At 39.2% G+C, this 23,431-nt stretch overlaps 1 protein-coding gene across 7 annotated transcripts in view; it reads left to right on the forward strand.

Moving 5' to 3' along the window:
- The window catches only part of Trpc4 (transient receptor potential cation channel subfamily C member 4), a 172,756-nt gene extending 151,453 nt beyond the window's left edge, over nt 1-21,303 (forward strand). For 5 of the 7 annotated variants that reach the window (XM_060378302.1, XM_060378301.1, XM_060378305.1 and 2 more), the window contains 3 exons: nt 14,394-14,435; nt 14,541-14,630; nt 16,326-21,303. In XM_060378302.1, coding sequence (XP_060234285.1) covers nt 14,394-14,435; nt 14,541-14,630; nt 16,326-17,039 — 846 coding nt within the window. In that variant the 3' untranslated portion in view covers nt 17,040-21,303. The remainder of the gene's footprint in view (nt 1-14,393; nt 14,436-14,540; nt 14,631-16,325) is intronic. The other 2 variants (XM_060378303.1, XM_060378304.1) reach the window with 2 other exon arrangements.
- Nucleotides 21,304-23,431: the final 2,128 nt, after the last annotated feature.

Consider the following 23,431-nt stretch of genomic DNA (forward strand, 5'->3'; position numbering starts at 1 on the left):
TCTTATAGGGCTATATAAGTGAGTATATACGATGTGTGTCTTTCTGCTTTTGGGATACCTCACTCAGGATGATTTTTTCTAGCTCCCACCATTTGCCTGCAAATTTCCTGATTTCCTTGTTTTTAATTGCTGAGTAGTATTCCATTGTGTAAAAGTATCACAATTTCTGTATCCATTCCTCCGTTGATGGACATCTGGGTTGTTTCCAGGTTCTAGCCATTAAGAATAAGGCTGCTACAATCATGGTTGAGCAAATGTCCTTGTTTTTCTTAAAGCTATAAATGTTCCTCTTAGGAGTGTTTTTTTTTTCATTAATTAATTAATTTAATTTACATCTCAGATACAGCTTTCCCTCCCTCCTCTCCTCCTAGTCACCCCCCTCACCTCCACTTCTGTCCCAGCCCCTCTTCTCCCTTTCATTTGGGGTGATTTTGGTGTGTCTCAGAGGTTTTGTTGTGTTTTCATTTTATTTAATTTTGGTAATATTTTATTTCTTCTTTGGCCCATGTATTATTCAGTAATATGTGGTTTAATCATCAAGAGTTGCTGTATTTACTAGAGGTTTATTTACTCTTGATTTCAAGCTTCATTGCATTGTGATCAGAGAGGATAAGTGGAATGATTTTAATTTTTCTTAAAATTTTAATATTTGTTTCATATCCTAGGATGTGGTCTGATTTAGAGAAGCCTCCATTGACTGCAGAGTAGAATGCATGTTCATTGATGTTTAGGGATAATAGTCTGTAGGTATATGTTAAATCCATTTGATGCATGCTGTTATTTAATTCTGAGTTACTCCATTTGTCTTCTACGAAGATGACTTATCCGTTGGGGAAAGGGAAGTATTGAAATCACCTGCTGTTACTGAGTTAGGGTTTATCTACATCATGAAGTCCAGTAATATGGTTTTCTTATGAATTTGGGTACACCAAAGTTTGATGTATGTTTGTTTATAATTGTAATACCATCTTGAGTATTCATTCACTTATTTGGATGAAAGCACCTTATTTATCTCTTGAAATTTGAAATATATTTTATTCAAATATTAGGATAACAATACCTGCCTGTGTCCTTAGAATTGCTTGCTATTTCATTTCCTTGGAATAATTTTTCCAGCCTTTTACATTAATATAGTGCTTATCCTTGAAGACAAAATTATTTTCTTGTAGGCAACAAAAAGATGGAGTTGATGATGATGATGACGATGATGACTTTGTCTTTGTCTGTGTGTGTGTGTGTGTGTGTGTGTGTGTGTGTGTGTGCAGATGAGGAAGGTCCGTGCAGAGTTCAGAGGTATCAGATCCCCTGAAATTGGAATTTACACAGAGTAAATTGTGAGTCATCTGGCTGACACGGATGCTGGAACCAAACTGTGGTCTTCTGGAAGAGCAGCAAGTGCCTTCACTGCTTAGCCATCTCTCCATTCCTGGACTTTGTTTCTTAATCTATTCTACTAACCTATGTCTTTTAATTATGATGTTGAGGCCATTTTTATTTAACATTATTGAAAGGTATGTGTTGATGGCTTTTGCTTCGAATTTTTTTCTGTTTTTGTTCCAAGTACAATTTTGTGTTTCAGTAATTGTGTGTTCACTTGTTTTCCTCCTTTGGTCTCTTGTTTACATTTAGTCTTCTCTTCAGTTCAAAACATTAGCACCAGTGTCCTCTGTAGGGCTGGTTGGTAGACATGGATTGTTTTTTGTTATGTTATGGAAAGTTAATTTTTTCTTTCCACTATGGCAGATAATTTTTCTAGGTGCAATAGTCTGGGCTGACACCAGTGGTCTTTTAGAACTTGAAGTACACTGTTCCAGATTATTCTGATTTTAAAGTTTTCATTGATAAATCAAATGCTATTCTTATGAGTTTTCCTTTACATGACTTTAATTTCTTCTTGCAGCTTTCAACCATTTCTCTTTATTATGTATATTTGATGTTTTAGCTATAATATGGCATGAGAGTTTTTCTGGTCCTTTCTATTTGGTGTTCTGTGTGCCTCTTTTGTGTTCTTGCGTGGGTATGTCTTTCTTTAATCTGCACATGTTTTCTTCTATGCTCTTCTTGAAGATTTGGTTTATGCCATCAACCCACAGTTCTTCTCTTAAATCCATGCCTATAATTAGAATATTTTGTCTTTTCATGGCATCCCAAGTTTTATACATGTTTCTTTATATTCTTTGTTTGACTGGTCCAATTCTTCTCCTTTTTCTTCAGGTCTTGTCTTGGCCAGGGTTCTGTTGCTATGGAGTGACACCATGACCACAGCAACTCTTATAAAGAAAGCATTTAATTCAGGCTTCTTTACAGTTTCAGAGGTTTAGTCCACTGTCATCATAGTAGGAAGCATGCTGGCATGCAGGCAGACGTGGTGCCAGAGAAGTAGCTCTAGAGTTCTACCTCTGGATCTACAGGCCACAGAAAGAAAGACACTGAGGCTGGCTTCGCCTTCTAAAGTCCCAAATACTCAACCCCAGTGGCAAGCTTCCTCCCACAAGGCCGTACCTCCTAATCTCTATCAAACTCTCTGATGGTTCAGTGTTCAACCCACATATGAGCCTAGGTGGGTCATTCTCATTCAAATTACCATAGTTTACTTCAGGCCCCATAGTCTTATAGCCTTATCATAACACAAAAGATGCATTCAGAAAAGTTCCATGGTCTATCACAATTTCAACCCTGTTTAAAAGTCCAAAGTCCCCCCTGAGACTCAAAGCCATCTCCTAACTGTAATCCCCTGTAACATCAAAAAAAAAAAAAAAAAAAAAAAAAAAAAAAAACAAAAAACAAAAAACAGATCAATATATAATGGCACGAAATGTACATTATCATCCCAAAAGAGAAAAAAAAAAAAAAAAAGGAGTATAGTGAGGAAATAGTGTACCAAAGAAAGACCTAAAACCAGCAGGGCAAACTTCAAATTCTGTACTTCCATGTCTGATGTCAAAGTACTCTTCAAATCTCCAGATCTTTTCAGCTCTGTTGACTGCAGTGTGCACTTCTCCTGGGCTGGTTCCACACTTGCTCTGCAGCTTTTCTCAGGAAGTATTCCACAGCTCTTTATCTCCTATGTCTTGGGATGTCTAACAAAATCCAGGCTTCACACAAGAGAGGTCTCTATGCAAGGTCACCCCTGACATATGCCTGGCCTCAGTGGCTTTTCTTAGTTGAGGAGTGAGATTCCATAACATCTTTCTTGTATCTAAAGATGCCAAATACCGCTGCTTCCCAGGGCTGGAACTTGCTCCCTCCCTGATTCAAATACATTTTTACCAGTTTTCTGTTTTCAATGGTTACAGCTTAAGCTTTTCTTTAATTACTTTTCACAGGTTAGAAGCTTATGGATGGTGTCTTGCCCTGAGGTCATCACTTCCTCTCTTTAATTTAGAATCAGATTTTGCTTTAAACTTTTATTTTTTATTATTATTCTTTATTACAATTTATTCACTTTGTATCCAGGCTGTGGTTCCCTCCCTCTCCTTCTCCCAGTCCCACCCTCCCTTCCTTTTCTCTCCCTGATAAAGTCCACTGATAGGGGAGGTCCTCCTCCCCTTCTATCTGACCCTAGTCTATCAGTTCCCATGAGAGCTGGCTGTGTTGTCTCCCTCTGTTGCCTGGCAAGGCTGCACTCCCAATGGGGAGGTAATCAGAGAGCCGGCTCTGCTGAGTTCATGCCAGAGACAACCCCTGTTCCCATTGCTAGGGAACCCACTTGGAGACTGGGTGTATGGGCTACATCTGATCCGGAGCTTTAGGTCCTCTCCATGCATGGTGCTTGGTTGGGGTATCAGTATCTGCAGGGACCTGTGGGTCCAGGTTTTTGTTGTTGTTGTTTGTTTGTTTTGTTTTGTTTTGTTTTATTCTCCTTGTAAACTTTTTATCTTCTTGAGCATTGAAGTCATCTCTGTTTTACTTCCCTTTCTCCTCAAACTGTACATTTATTCTTTTTTGCTCAGCTTCTCCCTTTCATTACATATCTGCATAACAGTGGCCAGTAATAACCATGAGACAAGACATAGTCAATACTAGGCTGTTTTGAAATCTTCTCTGCTAATGTCATTAATCCAGAACTCTTCAATTTAGCCTCAGGCAGATTTTTTTTTTTTTTTTTGAAAAGGACAAAGAGCAGCCACATAGAATGATCTATCTCTAGGCCATTTGCTAATCTTCTTCTCCTCTGGTACGTCTTGTGCTGTCATTATCTACATTACTCGCAGCACCATTGTCTTGTCTTCTGTACTTCGACTAGTATGGCCCATCAAGCCTGCTTAGAGCATTCAACTGCTTTCCTAATCTAAAATCCCAAAGTCCACATTTCACTAACAAGAGGAATAGTCACAGACATACTCCAGTTCCCAATGCCAACTTCTGTCTTAATACCTAAAGACCAAGCATTCAAATGTAGGAATGGTATGGGGCCACTATCATTCAAACCAACATAGGTCCTGATATTCTTAGAGCTTCTACTTGACCCATTGTAACAGTAAAATCTTTGAGTTGGGTTTTTCAGTTCCAACATCCTTTCAACATGAGTAGTGCTTAATATTTTCTGAATTGACTTTGTCATTACATTCAGCTGTATGTCTGTGTTTTCTTGAACATCACTCAGGCATGTATTGATGTCCTCTTTAAGTTCATTGGGTGTGTTTCCTCTTGTCTTTTTAAACTTCTTTAGTTCTTTGAAGGTTATGATTGTTCTTTTAAATCTGTGTCCTAGGCTCATTCCTGGGAATCATTTCCATTGAAGTCTATTTCCATAGGAGTTCTTGGTTGTGGGCAGGACATATAGTCTCATTGGAGACCATTTCTATAGGAATCTGGTGAGGAACAGGACATACATTCTCATTGGAGACCATTTCTATAGGGGTTCTTGATTGGGTGCAGAACAGACATTCTCAACTGTAGATTATTTTTATAGGAGTTTTTGGTAGGAAACAGGACATTCATCTCATTGGAGATAATTTTTATAGGAGTCCTTGGTTAGATGCAGGGACATAATGTCTTGGCTTTTCCTGTTGATTTTGTTTTTCTATGTGACCTGGGCACATGGATTTCTTTCATATGTCTGGTCTGAGAGTCTTGCCTGTGTGAGGTTTCGCCAATGTGAGAGCTGCAGATCTCAAGATGGCCTTAGGATTATGGAGATGGCACAGGCAGGCTCAGTTTAGTAGGAAACTTACCAGGAAAAGTGTGCAGGAACTGGAAAACTAGCACCAGAGCTTGGGTTTTGTGTGGGCGGGCACTGGCCAGGGAGGTTCTTCCTGTTTGTCCTTGACTTCACATTCACACAGCTTGTAATTAACTCTCACAGGCTCTCTCCTACTGAGAGTTGTCATGGATTGTCCACTCAACCCTGTATCGGTTCTAATTCTAATAAGAAATAGCCTGGCATGGCAGGGTCTCTGCTCACGAATGGTGGTTATGTTCCCTCCCATTTCCTATGACTTACAAATCATAGCCAGATTGGAAAAACATCATAGAAGAACATCAGTGACCTTAGGAAAGAGTAGAAACCTTTCACTCCAAGTGTTTGATTTGTTCACTAAGCCATGTTAAATTCAAATAATTCTTAAAATGTAAGAATAAATGAATTGAACAGAAAAAGTCCTACGGGGATCAGTAAGCAATAACAGCATGTGTTCCACAGGTTAGTAACTCAGCTGGAATTTGAGGTGTAGAGGAGGTACAAAGGTGGGGTCCCCATCCTTGAAGGCATATGAGGGAGAAATATAGCAGTGAAGACAGTGAAGACATTGCAATAACATCTGTTAAACAAACTAGTCAATATGATATGGTAATGCACATGATGCTACACGATCAAGTATGTTAAAAATGGTTTCTGGAATGCAGACATCCAGCTTCCTCTCTTCTGGATCAAAGTATATTTACTGTATTTTAATCTTCGTTTTTAATTTTTAAATTTTTTTTGAGTCATGGTCTCATTATGTAGCCCAGACTGGCCTGGGACTCACAGATATGCACTTTCCATTGCCTCCCCAGTGCTGGGATTAAAGGACTACACCACCAGACCTGACTGTATTTCTAAGATTGTATTAAATGGGTCTTCAAGGGGAAAAGAAAAACAGCAATGATTATGTTGCCTTAGTTACTATGACTTCACACATTACCCCACACACAAGTGCTTTATTTTGAAAAAAAAATCCAACTCATGGAAATGTGTCTTTCATATTTCAATTTTAGGCAAATCAGAGGAAATCTTGGGTTCTCATGTACTCATGAAGCTTGTTACAATGTACATCACTTTCCTCTAACAGTCCATTTTTGTTCTGTCCACACAAAGGCTTGAAAACCAATCTCACAACTGCCTCTCACTGACAGTCTTTAGTCCAAGGCAGCTCCAGTTCTTAGATGCAAGGAGTGTCCCAAAATTCATTTGAGCTTCCTCCTACCTAAGCACAAAGGAGCACAAACCTTGCTTGCTTCTGAAGTCAGAAAACCTTAGTTCACTCAGGGCGCATGGTCACAGATGCATGAGCACAGATGAGGCATGGCCACAGATGAAATTCAATTTTCTATTAAAGGAACGATTCCCATTTTTCAGAATGAGACCTAAAATGATGTGACTTATAGAACTTTCTTGACTTCAGATTGCTGCTCCTAAAACACAAAACTCTTCTGGTGTGCATCCTTGGCTGCAACCCTACCCACAGCAAGTGAACTTAAGCTAATTGACTGCAAACCATCATTATTTTTTCCTTTACAACGTACATTTTTCTAACCTTTTATTGTGTGTGCTTTAGTGATTTAAGAACTTATGTTAAACCAAATATTCTGAGTCATGCCTGCCTCCTCCACTCTCTCTGTATCATCAAACAACTCTTATTTTTTTTCCTCTGAGCAGTCTTGGGCAAGCTTTGTCCCAACCCAACTTAAACCTGTTAGAATTTGGACTTTTTCTTCTCTCTAAAGATGTAATACTCGTTTGGTGAGCTCTAAGTGTGGTTTGTGTGAGTGTAATATATATATATATATATATATATATATATATATATATATATATATATGTGTGTGTGTGTGTGTGTGTGTGTGTGCATGTATACACATATATAGAATTGGTATAGATACTTTTATCTACAAAACAAAAAATAATATAAATTGATTATTGTGAACCTGGCCCAGAAAAATTGTTCAGTGGCAAAAAGTTCTTTCTGCCTTGTCTGAAAACATGGACCCACATGGGAGAAGAAGAGAGCCAACTCCTAAAAGTTGTCCTCTGACCTCCATACACATAAGCATGTGTACACATACACACACACACACATTAAATACATCTATTTTAATTGTTTAAAAAGATGGTTGTGAGACTGTAGAAGAGTGAATGAGGAAAAAAGGTGAAAAGTCACTGGCATTGGTGTGAGAACATTTATGTTTGGTCAGCCTTTGTGACAGTTTGTTGCATAGACACTTGCTGGTAGAGGTTTACACACACACACACACACACACACACACACTATGAAAGGGCTACAGCAGAAGATCAGTGACATGCACTTTGCAAAACCAAATTGATTATTAAAATATGATCGCATCACCCTCCAAACTTGGCTTAGAGAGCACCAGTTCCACTGTTTTTGTTTCAAAGAACTTGTTTATGGTATCCAGTTTTTCAGTATTCCTCAAGCACAAAGCTTCACGGAGACAGGAGTGGGGAACAAACAGGTCCTTTGCTTCTCAGTGCACTTGGCTCCCTCTCACTCTCCCTTACTCCCTGAAAAGTGGGAATTTCACAGCAGTGTTTTCCGAGTTGTGTACTCCGGTTTTGATTTTTTTTTATGAGGTTTTTGGAGATCTTGGTTGACTGTATCTCAGAGCCCCGATTTTAATAGGCTGTTTTGAATTTCTCTCTGACCCACGATGTGCATGAATTTATGCCATGCTTTTAAAACAGAAAATTGAAAATTCAGCCAGACGTGATTACATTCTTCAAAGCATTCTCTCTAACATTCCTACCATGGTTCACTTAGAGATTCTTGTCCCCCACAAGTTAGGTGAATTTACACTGAAGGTCATCTAATGCACATTCTCAGAAAAAGCCTAGAACCACAGCTCTTCATGGGGGTGACTGCCGTGGTCACTCTCCAGGAGCTGTTATTGCTGATCTCATCTTGCTGTTTATGCTTCCTGGCAATAGTGATTCACTAGCCATGAAAGCTCATTAACTCATGTTTTTCTTAACCTCAGACTTCCTCTGATGGATGATTGATATTTTCAGGTAAATCAGCCTTTACTTGACTATTTTATGTAGGAAAACATAAATGAAGTAGAAATGTCTTATTGTTGAGCAAAACCTTTTGGTAGAAGTAAACCCATTATTGACAGATGGCTGTTCCCTAAGTAGTCATGAAAGTCCCACTGAAGGGACACTTAATGAGAGTATACTAACCAAATAACATAAAAACTCATGTATGCATATATATATATATACATATCTCCTCTCAGAGATCAGAAGAAGGTTTCAGATCCCATGGAATAGAGTTACAGATGGTTGTGAGTTGCCACGTGGGTGCTAGGAACCAAACCTGGGTCTTCTGCAAGAGCAGCCAACGCTCTTAGCCACTGAGCCAACTCTATAGCTCAAATGTTTTCGTCAGAGCCTTCAATGATACTAAAGCTTCAGTTCTTGGACTGTAGCTTATAACAGAATCATCTAGAATTCTTTTTATATTGAAACCTTAATGAGAAATCCCTATTCAAAGAAAGCATTAGGACCTATCTTGGCTTTATAAGCTAAAAATTAACCTCTGTGCTGATTGTTGAAATAGTTCAAATACATTTAATTAAAGTCCAAGGAAGCTAAGGTAATACCTTCCCCAAAGCATTTAATTAATGTGAAGCATTCTTAAGGCCACAGACAGGGCGGGTTGCTAACTGAAATGATTAAGTTAACATACTAACTCCCCACACTACCAGATCTTCGATAAAATCATAGCCTTTCTTGAGTTTCACATTTCCCACTGTATAATTTTCTCTTTAGTGCAAAATAAAATATGAATCACAGTCTCAGGGTCCTTGAGTGTCACTCAGTCTTGGGATATGGATGAGCTATTAACGACTAAGCAGTTGCCACAGAAATACAATTAATTAAATCAGTGGCAAGGGAATTAGAGCCTGTGAATTCGCCCCCTGCGGCAGTTCTAAAAGAAGACAGACAGCAGTCCAGGCCTGCATTTCATCTTTAGTGGTAATTTGTCAAAATGTACAGCTCAAGCTTCACCACTCTCAGTAGGCTTGCCTGTAGATCTTACAGAAAAAGGCAGCCATCCATGAAAACCCTGGTTTCCACGTTACTGATGTAAGCATTGCTGGAGAGGATTTACTCAACTTGCCTTTTCAAATGGGAGATGGTAATAGGGCCTGTTTGATGGATACTCTGGGAACTTCAGGAATGATGTCCTGATCACTCGGTCTGACAATACGATATCTTTATTTTATATATTCAGAAAATGTGTTTATGAACAAGAATTCACAAATGCATGCTGTTAATGATGAGAAGGTGTGTTATGGGGGACACTAAGTAAATTCATCTCAAACAGAGTCAAACTGTAATTTTTGGAGTAAAGATTCCATCCTGCACTGGCCTCTTGCCGTTTCATAGTTCTGAAGGAGAGCACACAGCAGGTTGCATCCTTAAAGGGCTGCGCTGAGCACAGGAAAGACTAAACGGCATAATTCATGGGCTGGGAACTCAGTGACAGACAGAAACTGGAGTGGAAATGAAAGAAAATGACCCTGAACGTTGACTGCAGGGAATCAGCTTTTGCAGAACGCCTGACATTCCTCATAGTAGACCTGGAAAGAAAGAAGCTAAAAAACCAGCAAATGTCATGGCGCATTCCCCGGAGCCCCTCTCCTGCTGCAAACCTCTCTCTCAGCTTGAGAGAGCCTGGTGAAGCTGTTGAAACCTCAACTTCCCTGGCAGCAGTCAAGGCTCCTCAGCACTTCATTTTTTTTCTTTTCCAATGGTTCTATGATTCAAATGCCATTGTCAAGCCTAACACATCAGGTGGACCCTGCTTATGCCTATGTGACATATGGGTATATCTCCAGGCCCTATGTTGAATGTTATCCCACCAGAGAACATTCCACATGCTGTCCAGCTACATATGGTATAACCGACAAAGAGAGGAAAATATTATATGCATATTCTCCAAAATGCTCTCCCTCGACTCATGCTAAATTAAGTCTTTGATCTTGGACCATTTTCCTGTCAGGCAGAATTGACAACCAATCTAAAATTAAAAATAAAAGCTACAAAATGCAACTCTCGCCACTGCAACAGTTTCACAGAAACCTCATTGTCCTTATTCACTTGGCACTTTCAAATAAAACACTCCCGGCTCCAGTGACAGTCATGATGCAACCCCTTCCCTGAAGATAAAAGACCTTTGAATGTCAGCAGATTTTTAGCCAATAGCAAGGTTATAACTATCCCAAATATCTCTGAAAGTAGGTCTGCTATATGACATTTAATGTTATCACTAATTGGTGACAATTTATTATGTGTGTGTTGCAGAACGTATGAGTTTCGCTATCTTGCTCTCCTTAACCTCCAAGCTTTAAGTTAGAAACCCTAGTACATTGAAATGTGAACTTACCATAGTTGTGTGTGGGATGAGGCCATAAGAGTTTTCTAAGACTCCAGCCATGTGCAGACACAGACGCTGTGGGAAGCTGGACACAGATCTTGAGTGATGCAGTTTCCAGACCAAGAATGCCAAGAATCTATGACCCTGGTCAGAAGCCTCAAAGTCCTTTCCTGCCTGATGCCAGACAACTGTCAAAGATGTCACCCTTCCTTCCCATGACACTTGGTTAATTAAAAATCCAGGGGCTAGCAGCCACCGGCTCCTTTGTGCCATCAAAAGTTTCTCATGAAGAACACAAACTAACTTCCCTGCTAATTTTTCTCTCAATAATACCTGCCCATCTCGACTTGTCAGAATCCTGGTGCCTCATGTTCAGTCCAAACCCTCACTCCTGGTTCCCCTGCCATGTTCGTAGGACACACCCAGCCTTCACCAACGTCTTTAATGATGTATTTTCCATCATCTGTGTCTCAGTCATTTCATCACCTTATAGACAACAAGCCATTTAAGTGTGTTTTAATCAACTTACTATTTAGAGGCTTTTGCCTCTGAAAGAATATTGCAAATATGAACATGTAGTCACCTAATAATGTATTTTAAATTGGCTGTATAATCAAATAGCTATTCTGCAGACAAAAGGAAATTCCAAGAGATTGTACCAGACATTCAATGCCATGCAGATGAATATCCCGGACTCCCACTAAAGAAGGTTGACTTCCGGGTTTGACCATCTTGACCCTCCAGATCACTTAGAAGCAAATTTCCCATTCCCACCTCCCTTCACTTCCAGGGTAGTGATATCTCATAATCTAGCTTCACAAAGTACTTTGACAAGCACAAAACTCATAAAAATCCCTCAAAGAGAGGCAAATGCATTCAAAATGTTACCTCGGAAGTAACCCAGAGATTGGTCAGTTTATAAAGCTTGAGGATCCTGGAATATTTTTAATTTATGTCAATATTTAGCTAATCAGTGAAGAAATGGAAAGATGAAGGGAGCTAACCCCAGTGACACATGCTCCGGATCATATCTCAAAGTCCATGAGAGGATAAAACCTAGAACCTCTGCACGGATGTGACCCGTGATAGCTCAGTAATCAATTGGTTTCCCATAGTAAGGGGAACAAGGACTATTTCTAACAGGAACTTAATGACTGGCTCTTTGACCTCCCCACCTCCCGAGGGAGGAGCAGTAATGTTAGGCCACAGAGGAGGACTTTGCAGCCAGTCCTGAAAATACCTGACAAAAGGGAGTCATATGAAAGGGGAGGAGGTCCTCCCCTATCAGTGGACTTGGAAAGGGGCAGGGAGGAGATGAGGGAGGGAGGGTGGGATTGGGGAGGGAATGAGGGATACAGCTGGGATACAGAGTTAACAAAATGTAACTCATGAGAAAAATAAAATTATAAAAAAAAATATCCTAAGTTAGCCAATGAGTTTATTTTTGCTGTGCGAGTGTAAAGTCCCCCTGAGATATGCTCGGTCTGTATCCACATCGAACTTTAGCTCCCTGTCCTTCGTATTGCAACACCGCCGCCTGCTTCGAATGCAGACAATAGGGACAAGTAGGCAAGAGAAGAGACTAAAACATCCATGCTGAGACGGCAGAGGACGGCTTAGATGGGATGCAGTGCACAGCCTTCATGCCCATCCTTTGGCGCGTGTGTTGGATCCAGATTTACTCGATTTTAGGAAGGGGATAATTTCATCTCTAGCAGAGATGTTGACACTACTTAGCTGATGCAGCATCTCAAGATGAAAAGGTATTATGTAACTACCGAGAACACGGAGAAAACCAGCAGTTGACAAAAAGTGAGCCGCGTTAGGTTAGCCCTAAACCTAACCTGCGAATTGAACCCCCAGTTAGTGAAGTAAGTTCTTCCTATGCTCTTCCTTTTTTCTGACAAGCTTTTTTTTTTTTTCTATTTTTCAAATCTTTGCCCAAGCCAAATATATTATGGTTCACTTTAAGCTGTGCTTTTTGTTTATTTTCATATTTGAATTTAAAATGTTGACTGTAGATATTGGGGAAGGTTCTAGAACTTGGAAGAAAATGTGCTCGTTTTAATATTTAAATGTGCCATGATGTTTTTGCTATCATTCCTAACTCTGACTCTACCAACCTTAACCCTACTTTTATGCTCAATAAAGCTCAACTATAACCTCAGACATCATTTGACATTAAAACCAGTGGAGGTGAACCAACTAAGTTGGTTTTATGTCAAATTAAGGATCATAAGTTTGAAGTATTCTGGATGTCATTTGTTGGATATTTTTAGTGAGTTTAAAGATATTGGCATACAACTCATTTAGTACTTTTTCTCATTTCAAGAAACTCCATTGCTTTTTTCCTAGAACTACCTTTTCTCTCAGAGTTTATCCTGAGTTCTGCCTCAGCAGGAGGCAGACACCACCCCCATCTGGTGGCCTAGCCAGAAAACTCCCATGCTACATACTTCTAGGTGGTCTAATTCCCTAGTTTTTCAGCAAATACCTTAATCCTAGAGAGATATAATTTCTCACGCAGAGAATGTTGTTTTTAGTAATTAATGGCTTTAGGAATCAAAGCAGTGGCTTCCTCCCTGTCTGTATATTGCTGCTTGTCTTGAAACAGAGACACTGCTAAGGCCCAGTAGAATAAAATTTTGACTTTTAAAAATTTTCAAAAGGTCATTTTATATTCATGCACAGCTCTTTCTAAAATTCTGTTTTATCAGCCTATGGTTAAATATTTACTAGGAAATAAAATCAAAAGCCTTATTAGGAACCACGAACTATTATTCCCTTTGCTTCTCAGAATATACCAAATTAATTCCTTTATTTCAGAAATGGTTTTAGTTAGATTGATTTTTCCAGTGTTCTTCCTTAAGAATCAATGCTACTGCTCATTAAAATACATTATTGTGGGGTCACCATAGACAGGTTTTTTACTAATGCTTTTAGAATACATGTGAAAGGTGGAAATACAAAATTTTAATCTCGTTTGTTGTTTAACTTGGTTCTTAATGGACCTTTTCCATCACTAACCATCTTTTCTCAATTCTGTACTTAAAAAAAAAAAGACTAATATTGCACGCACGCCCGCCTCTGCTCCTGAGGCATCGCAGTCTCTTTAAAGAGGTAACTGAGGGTGAATCCCTGGAGGATGCACTTTCCCTGGATTCCCTGTGTCCCATCTCCAAAACCTCACAGTTAAAGGTAGCTGAAAGCCACACTCTTGCCATCTTAAAAAGCTTAACTAGCAGTGTGTCTGAAGACAGCTCTTTATTTCTTGATTTTTTTTTTTTTATTAAATCTCACCTCTTTAAAAATGGGAATTCCCTTCAGCAGGTGTGTGATTACAGCTGTTCCAAGTTCGGCACCCTCCAAGGTTTCTGATTGTGTATTGCTTCCTACAATGACTGATTTCTGCATTTCTCTATGCTGATATTTATGAGAAAACATTACTTCCATTTGCTGTTTTCTTCCCTGGTTCTTTCCTATCTCTGCCTTGCAGTATTTCCAGGGAGGCAGGGAGGACTATCCAGCATGATTAGCTAATTCTCTCATGGCCCCACAGCCTATCTACCATTGTTAATTTATTCTATTTTAAGAGTCCTGTGGGTTACAGACGTTGCTTTTTCTCACTTCCGTTCATTGATTCTTTGGATGTGTGTGGAGCCTCTCTGTGACTGTGGCTCATTGGCCCCACTTTGGTGATAAAACACAAGACCAGCCTTATCTGTAAAAGCAGTGACTTCTCAGATAATCATGTACCTACATAACCACACAGGAATGCCCTTTCCTTTTCAGAGACGAGCTGCTGATAACTTGAGAAGACATCACCAATACCAAGTAAGTAGTTTGTGTTTGATCTTGAAACTGTTGTCCAAATGACATGCAGACCTGACTTGGGACAGAGAGTGAGCCCCCACGCTTAATGTCGATCCCATTGTTCAGGAGGTGATGAGGAACCTGGTGAAGCGCTACGTGGCAGCCATGATCAGAGAGGCAAAAACGGAAGAAGGCCTGACGGAGGAGAACGTTAAGGTAATGGTTCACCTTCATCCAAGAGGCAGAGGGAGGAGGTAGCCCTTAACGTCGGAGTTACAAGCCCAGCTTTACGTGTTCTGGCAGAGATCCATGTGTTTTGAATTAAACTTCCCATGAAATTTAGGGAGAGGTCAGACAGATACACAGAAAGACAACAGCTAAGTGGGGAAACTTCCTAAATTGCTTTTGAAACATATTTAACCCAAACTGTCAAGGGGGTTTAACTTAGTGGCAAAGAAAATCCTAGTTCCTGGTAGCGTTCTGACCCCTGACCCATTTGTATGTCAGCCTGATTTCTAAATCAGAGGCATTTAATAACCAACACACTAGCAATGGCACATGCTTTCTAGGTCTCTGAAACAGATATTTAAGGTTTGATCTAATTACAACGAATAAGCTTAGTCTTTGCACTTGATTTTCTATTTTTAAGGTTATTTGAGAGGAAATAGGTGAATATAGGAAAATGATGTTTAAAGTTAAATGTAAAGTGATTCTTTTATTTTACATAGCTGTCTAGAAATTTTGAAGGAATGTTTTATTGTTAATATGGTTTTACAGACAAAATTTTAAAAAAAGAAGCATAAAAGGCCTTTTATGGAAACAGCATATAAACAATCAGTTAAGTAAGTAGGGGGACTTTCAAATTACAGCGCAGATTGTCGAATAAATTCCAAAATATTTTTCTGCAACTGGAAATCTTAGTTATGAGGCTAAATGATTCCATTGCCCTGGAAGACAGTGTTGTTGGGGTGGGGGTGGGGGTGGAAGAAGGCTGAAGAAGAGGTTTCCCAAAGAGATAAGAAACAGGTAGGGGTCTAGGATCCTCCTGTGAATCAGTCAGGACTTATGGACATAAGAGTTGGTGTAAGGCCCTCCCACAGGTACTGAGAGCTGACAGTTTCTCAGAAGAGTGAGGTTCATGTTATTTTACTTTGGCAATCCCTTTACATAGAAAAATATACTGTTTTAAAACATGTGACTCCAGGAGCATGGAATGGCTTGACAGTTAGATGCAGACTCCAGAGAGGAAATATTTGAAACCACCATCTCCAAGAAAATAGGAAACCCACTGAACAGTGACAGATAGTACAATCCCTTCTATTTCTTTTTATTTCACCCTTAAAAGATTTCTTTTTTGCCTCCCATCTGCTTTCCTCATTGTTACAAAACACTGAAGAGAAGCAACTTTAAAGAGAAAGTTTTTATTTGGGAAGCATAGGTCCATCATGGCAGAGAGAGCAGGGTGGAGCAAGTCACACGATGGCTGCCAGGAGTAGAAAGGGGCCAGGACTAGATCTGTGGGCCCACGGACATGCTCATCATGATCTTTCTTTCAGTAGGCCCCAACTACCAGCAAATGCCACGGTATTGTGAGTCGATAATGAAATTAGTCCACTGAATGGGCCCTGTGACTTTGTCTAGCATCACTGACCCACCCTGAAGCATGTCCTAGGAATCTCTCTGCTCAGTCATGTTAGCAGTAAAGAATAAACATTATACTAGGATATAAAATGCCATTAGGGAAAATAATGATCCCAAACGTCAGAGAAAGAACTCTAAGTAGAATTCCAGGAGGACAGGCAGAGCCCTGGGTCTTCAAAAGACACAGGACCATTTCAGGACTGATGTATGGAACTAGGAAATGATGTTTCCCTAAGTCACCACCTAATGTACCATTTGAATTTCATCCAGGAACTAAAGCAAGACATTTCTAGCTTCCGCTTTGAAGTTCTGGGATTGCTCAGAGGAAGCAAGCTCTCCACTATACAGTCAGCCAACGCAGCGAGTTCGGCAGACTCCGATGAAAAGAGCCATAGCGAAGGTAATAGCAAGGACAAGAAAAAGAATCTCAGCCTCTTTGATTTAACCACTCTGATCCACCCAAGGTCGGCAGTCATTGCCTCCGAGAGACATAACATAAGCAATGGTTCCGCCCTGGTGGTGCAGGAGCCGCCCAGGGAGAAGCAGAGAAAAGTGAATTTTGTGGCTGATATCAAAAACTTCGGGTTATTTCATAGACGGTCAAAACAAAATGCTGCTGAGCAAAACGCAAACCAAATCTTCTCTGTTTCAGAAGAAATTACTCGTCAACAGGCGGCAGGAGCACTTGAGAGAAATATCCAACTGGAATCCCAAGGATTAGCTTCACGGGGTGACCGCAGCATTCCTGGTCTCAATGAACAGTGTGTGCTAGTAGACCATAGAGAAAGGAATACGGACACTTTGGGTTTACAGGTAGGCAAGAGAGTGTGCTCCTCCTTCAAGTCGGAGAAGGTGGTGGTGGAAGACACCGTCCCTATCATACCAAAGGAGAAACACGCCCAGGAGGAGGACTCAAGCATAGACTATGATTTAAGCCCCACGGACACATCTGCCCCTGAAGATTATGTGACCACAAGATTGTGACACTTGGAGGAGGAGTGTTTACCCATACCTATACATATTTTCCATAGTGCTCTGGGCAGGTGCAATGTTTGAAATTACAATATCAACTGCTAACTTACACTTTCCAGTGTTTATCCATTGTGGCGTAGTTAACCTGTAACATGTTTGAACAAAGCAGAAGCAACATGAAGCCTCCTCTTTTGTAGCCTGCTTTTGCTTTCACAGTTTATTTTACAAGTGTTTCTGTTAAATAAATGCACCTTTTATCCTTGTACTGTTACAATAAGCCACAGAAAATTTTTAGCTATCTTTTTCAATTAAAACCAATGCAAATGATTCCATGTGGTAAAGTGACTCCTACGATAGATATTTTTGTATGCAAATGGTCTATGTTGAAATAATAAACACAAGGCATTTTCATACCTTGGGGGAAATTACTAGAGCTCACTCACTGAAGACGTTCATCCAGCCTACAGTTTAGTTACTTCTTCATGTAAATAACTATCAGACGCAATTACAAAAAGAAAGCATCTACCCATGGGTCGACATTCCGACATTCTATTACAAGAAACTCTGATATAGTTTGCAGATCTCTTCAGCTATCCATGCAATAGTAAAGTTTTGTCCTGATTGACAATTTGTGTTGGAATTTTGTCATGAAATTTATATCTCTAACTTAAAAAAAAAAAGCTTTGGATGTTAAACTCAACTACTTACCAACATAAATATGGCCCTTTGTCCACATTTTAGGCTCTTTGCAAGGTTCTCAGTAATAAAAAAATAATGAATTCTGATTGTTCAAGTACTTTAGGTAACATGTGCAACACAGGTGAAAATAAATTCATGCCAGAATCTAAATACAAAAAAAAAAAATTATTTTCTGAAGCTCTGACCACTACGTGTCACTCAGTGAGGAACAAACAGCTTCTGCTTCCCCTGAACGATGGGAATACATTTCTTTAAAACAAAGATGACTCAAAACCTTTATCAGTGAAATTAACACAGTGAAAGTTTTGAATTCCTGTTTACTTTGTCATTTATAAGATTATTTTCCTTAGATTTCATTCATTTCCCAGACTTTTGAAAGAAGAATATTCACACATGTTCTAAAATATCCCTGTGGATTTCTTAAAGTTTCAGTTGTGTCATTGTGTCTCCTTTACCCTCATAGAAAGTCTCCTCACCATGTGCTATTAGCATTTACTTTAAAGCAGCGAAAATTGTTGAGTCTATTTTACTTCAGGCTTTTCTCTGTGGACTACAGAAATTATGTAATTTAGCACTTAGAAAAACTGTATAATATGACCAAAAGAAATGCAGCAATAACGGTGTCAGCCACTCTTCCTGTGTGCAATTCAGATAGATAGTTTTAAATAGCAGCCATTTCATCTCATGCACAAATGAGGCAACTGAGTCCACTTATAACCTAAGATGTGTGATGGAGCTTTTCCATATTTTAGGAACCATTTACTTCACCACAGCTCTCCAAAATAGAAAATCTAGGAAAACAATATCTGCATAGAAGGGTTTCAGTTCTGAGACCTTGTTTATTTCAACAGTAAGTTAGGTAAAGCTCCATAAATATATGTGTCTATTCTTATAAAGCAAGACTCATGCACAAAATTAAAGCCTTTAGACCAAATCACATCACAGGAGTTAGAAGACTAAGCAATATGCAGTGTGGAATCTCAACTGTGGCCTTGAAGTACTAGAAAAGCCAAGACATTGCATGCCTAGCCCTGTATCTGGTTTGTCTGAGGATTGGAGAGCAGGCTGGAGGCGTTTGGAGGGAATGTGGGTAGTGTTTCAGGTACACCTCTATTTCCAGTGCCCCAGCACATAGAGTAATCTACGGTCCTACCAAAATACCCCAGCTACTCAGTGGTAGAAACCCTACAGGCTTATTTCTAATGTTGAGTTTCTTTTCTTTTCTTTTCTTTTCTTTTTATTGCTAGATCTTGCCTCTTGGGTGTTTTTAAAATAATGACCCTGTATGTCACCTTTCTACATAGCTTATCAGAATTGAATTTCAAATACTCTCTGCTCTTCAAACAACACTAAAAATAATAAAACCAACAAAACTTTTTTTTTCTTTCTTTCTCTTTTTTATGTTATGTTATTTATATTGGTTGTTGTTGTTTTTGTCCAGTAGCTTTCCATATTGAGAGGGGTGCTGCCATTTTCCTGGAAGCTGATGGGTATTTATGTGGATCTGGGAACACCTGCTTCTCAGTGTCCTGGGAATAACTGTTTTCACAGCTCTGGAGGTGACTGAGAGGTGCCTTTATGAGTAGGAATGAAGTAGTTAGTGTCAAATGCCCTTAAAATAGTTTATGCTTTGATTATAGTGTAGCAATAACAAAGAGGAACAGACAGTACAGAATGAGAAAGTGGAAATAACAATGGGTTTTCAAAGGAGACTGCCCTCAAGTCCTTTCAAGTGAATAACTTGGGTTTTCATTATTATTCTTGATTATATATATATATATATATACATATATATATATAAATTTGCAATACTCAAGTTTTAAAATCACTTTCCATTTGTGTCAAAGGCATTTTCTTTGTTTTATTCCTTCTTGATATTAAAAGAAAATACACATTTTGGGAGAGGATTTACAGATAGTCCAACTGAACATTAACAAAATTGAAACTAAATAACAAGATTACCTTCAATTTATAAGGAAGTGTGGTTTAAAGAGGACTTCCCATGTGCCAGTAGTGAAATCTTGACATTCTCTGTAGAATGTAAATAAATCTGTATTAGCTTTAATACAAAAACTGGCTATTTAAAAAATGGTAGTGGATTCTTTTTGTAAAATGATGAATTATTTTTCAAAGTGTTTATCATCCTGAAAAAAAAAATGTATGTTTTGTGAGTTGCCTATGTGTATATCAAATTTTCTTAAATTATATTTTATTTACTGGCTGGTGATTAAAACAGTGCAAAAAAAAAAAAAAGTCATCTCTTGCCATGACATGAATAGTACCTGACACAACTCAATGATCAAGTACATGGATACAAACCATAATATTCTATGAGTAATATTGGGAGAGTAATAAAAATAAGTCAATGAAAATTCAAGGGTAGCAAAATACTATTCTCAAAAAACAAAGTCAGTTTTCTAGCCAATGCAGAGGCAATCTAGACAATAATGGCATGAAAATGCATTGTAATACATGTCCTAGTTCTTAATAGACATGGAATTCATCTGAGTGACTAGCTCTTAAGTCCCATGACCCTCACCAAGAATGTCATTCCTAGGCACCTCGGTCTGTGTTATCAGCAGGGTGGATGGCTGTCTCCTACCCTCAGCATCCTTCAAAACAAGCCTGAAAAAAACTACCTGAAAATCCCCATACATATGTTTACAATGGCCCAAATTTCAAAAGGACCACATCTCTGAATATAGAGCATAATTCTGCAAGTAAGTTCTTCTTTTGATTTTTTTCCCTTAAGTTTTAAGTGCAGAGCTGTTAGTCACAAAACTACTAACAGTAGTACTTCTCTGACATTTCCCTTGGATTCAACAAATTATAGTAATTTTATGGGGTCTCGTGCTGCATTTATCACAGGCAGTTTGACATGAGTTATTTATTTGAATTCTACACTTACATATTTAAACTGTCATAAATAAATTCTCCATAGATAACTGAAGAAATGAAGGGTCATGAAATTTATGGAAACTCTCTAAGTTTATCTTGCTGCTCAGTGACTGAGTTGAGTTGAAGTTTAAACCAAAATTTGAGCAACAGCAAAGCTTTCAGCTTTCTGCTGTATGTTTGGATGGAGGAATCAGTCTTTGTGCTGTTGGCAGGTAGACTTTCCATCAAGAAAGGGAGGTTACTTGTTTACAGTTTCTTCAGTAGAAGGAAGACACCTGCAAGTGTCCAAGCTTTCCACAACGAAAAGCAACGCTTTTGTGCAAAATGGTGTTAACAGGCTTGAAAGCCCCTTTCTTAATGTTTTCTTGAAGAACGTAGTTTGCTTCATAAGGTTAGACACTCTCAGGTTAGTGATGCTCAGTGAGATAATGATGTAAATCACTGTTGGCGACATCTTAAAATATTTTGCTTGAAGTGACGTAAGGTCACTGAATGAGTGAATATTAACTGAATGAGTTTTACATTGTTTTGTGTTTTTTCTTACAAAAGTAAAAATTGACTGCTAGAGAGATGAAAACACATATATGGCAAGCATTTGTAATAATTCTCACCTCAGTTGTACCGCCTGTGTTACGAGGGTAAAGTTTATATATTTGAATCACTCAAAATCAAACAAACACACAAACAACAAAAACCCATGTGGTCAATTGAAATCTGTAGCTTCTCATAGATCCCTAACCTTGTGTAAAAATTAACTAGAGATTTTTCTAGTTTTCCAAGTCACTGCCCTGGCTTTAAGAAGTATGCGTGCATAAATATGCTTCTCTAGTGATACACATGTGAGGATTACGTTTGGTTGCTTTATTAAGAGTGGGTTACTCGAAGCTCACAAACTAGTAGCTTTTTCTTCATCTAACAGGATCACTGAAGCCTTCTGTGGCTCTTTATGGTGTGGCAGGGAACTGAATGAAATCTATGCACACATTTCTTCACTGTTTTCCTATTGCAACATGCGGTTTTTAACATCATGGTGGCGAAGCTTCTCATTGGTGAGGAGACAGTCACTTCTCAAAGGCAGATGCCCTGTGTTTCCAGCCCACTGGGGTCACCACCTCTTTAGTGATGAGTGTTTACTCTCAAGCAGGGGGTCCCCAATTGGCCTGATTGTGGTGAGAGCATCCTTCTCTCTGTAAACTTTGGGAATTCTTAAATTCCATTTAACTCCTTTAGACATTATATTGTTTTTTCTTCATCACCTTCAAACAGCTCTTCTAGCCTTGAGTAAAAGTGCTATTTCAATGTTATACTCAAATTTCCTTTAATGTAGTAATTTAATCATTGCAATGGACTTATCTTCTTCTCCTTTAGGCCTGATTGTTTTAAACATTTTTTTTTCCTTAAAGATTTTTGGGGCCTGTTAATAATGAAAGTTCCCCCACTTCCTTGGAATAAGAGACAATGTGCACTGAGGTGCTCTGCGAGATTTAATTTACTCCCAGGAAATGACTTGCTGGGCTGATTCAGCACTGGGAATGCAGCCTGCCCTGAGGACCAGGGGGAGGCTAGGAGCTTACCACTGCTGCAAACAGGGTGCTTCATTATCTTTAGACCTCAATTGCTGATGTTTAAATTTCCTGGCTGAAAATGTCCCATCTACCTCCACAACACGGAACTAGAGCAAATCAACAGCCTAAAGTTTAGCTTTAAATAAGTGAAATAAAAAACAAAATTGGGTATTTCTTCTGCTTTTTCCTCTAATTATAGACTTTAAACCTTGAGGTCACTATGAATGCATCCACATGCAACAAAAATAAATCAGGAACCTTTATGTAGCGTTTAGACATTTCCCTTTACGGATATATCTTGTCAATATGAAATCACAGTGACTCTTCCTTCTTTAGTTGCCACATCCTTATTTGTGCCAGAGTGCAGCATGGAAGGTGCTTGGTTCTGTACATGGGATGAAAATATGTATGTGCAAATCCAGAACTACGGGCAAGCTGCAGAAAATGGCCTGCTCTTTGAACACCTCCCCCTGGGGGGGAGCAGCCTTACCAGGCCATAGTAGAGGACGATGCAGCCACTTTTGATGTGAACTGATAGACTAAGATCAGAAAGGAGAGGAGAACCTCCCCTATCAGTGGACTTGGGGAGTGGCATGCAAGCAGAGGGAGGAGGGAGGGTGGGATTGGGAGGGGAGGAGGGAGGGGTTTATGGGGGGATGCAGAATGAATAAAGTGTAATTGATGAAAAATTTAAAAAAAAAAAGATTTCCTGGTAACAGTCACACCTTTTTTTTTTAATACCCAATCACTCCCCCTACCTAACCACTAATCTGTTCTCTCTTTGTAGAATTTAGTCATTTTAAACACAAAATAATTCCCAACATTGTGTTGGTGGAGTTATGATACACAGCCTTTCTAGCTTAGTGTCTGTCGCTTCTGAAAACCCTCTGGGGAATCAGCCATGTTTTCACACATCCATCTCAGTCACTTGCTGTTTGCTGTAGCCTCACTCCATGGTTTGGACATAATACAGCCCACTGTGAGTCTTTACCCACTGCAAGATATCCAGAACTTTCCCAGGTTGGGGCATCAAGCAGGCATGAGCAGGATCACTCTGTGGGTGTGAGGTTTGTCCTTCTGGGGTGAACACCCAAGACTCTAGACTAGCTAGAGAGTGTGTTAATTGAATACTTACACATTTTTAATGTTGTGGGGGAAAGGAGGCAATATGTGTTCTAGTGTGCTGTACCATTTTACACACAACATGTGAGTGACTCAGTTTTCCCACTTTTTGTTCATCTC

This window comes from Meriones unguiculatus, chromosome 2, assembly GCF_030254825.1.
Source record: "Meriones unguiculatus strain TT.TT164.6M chromosome 2, Bangor_MerUng_6.1, whole genome shotgun sequence".
NCBI classification, from domain to species: Eukaryota; Metazoa; Chordata; class Mammalia; order Rodentia; family Muridae; genus Meriones; species Meriones unguiculatus.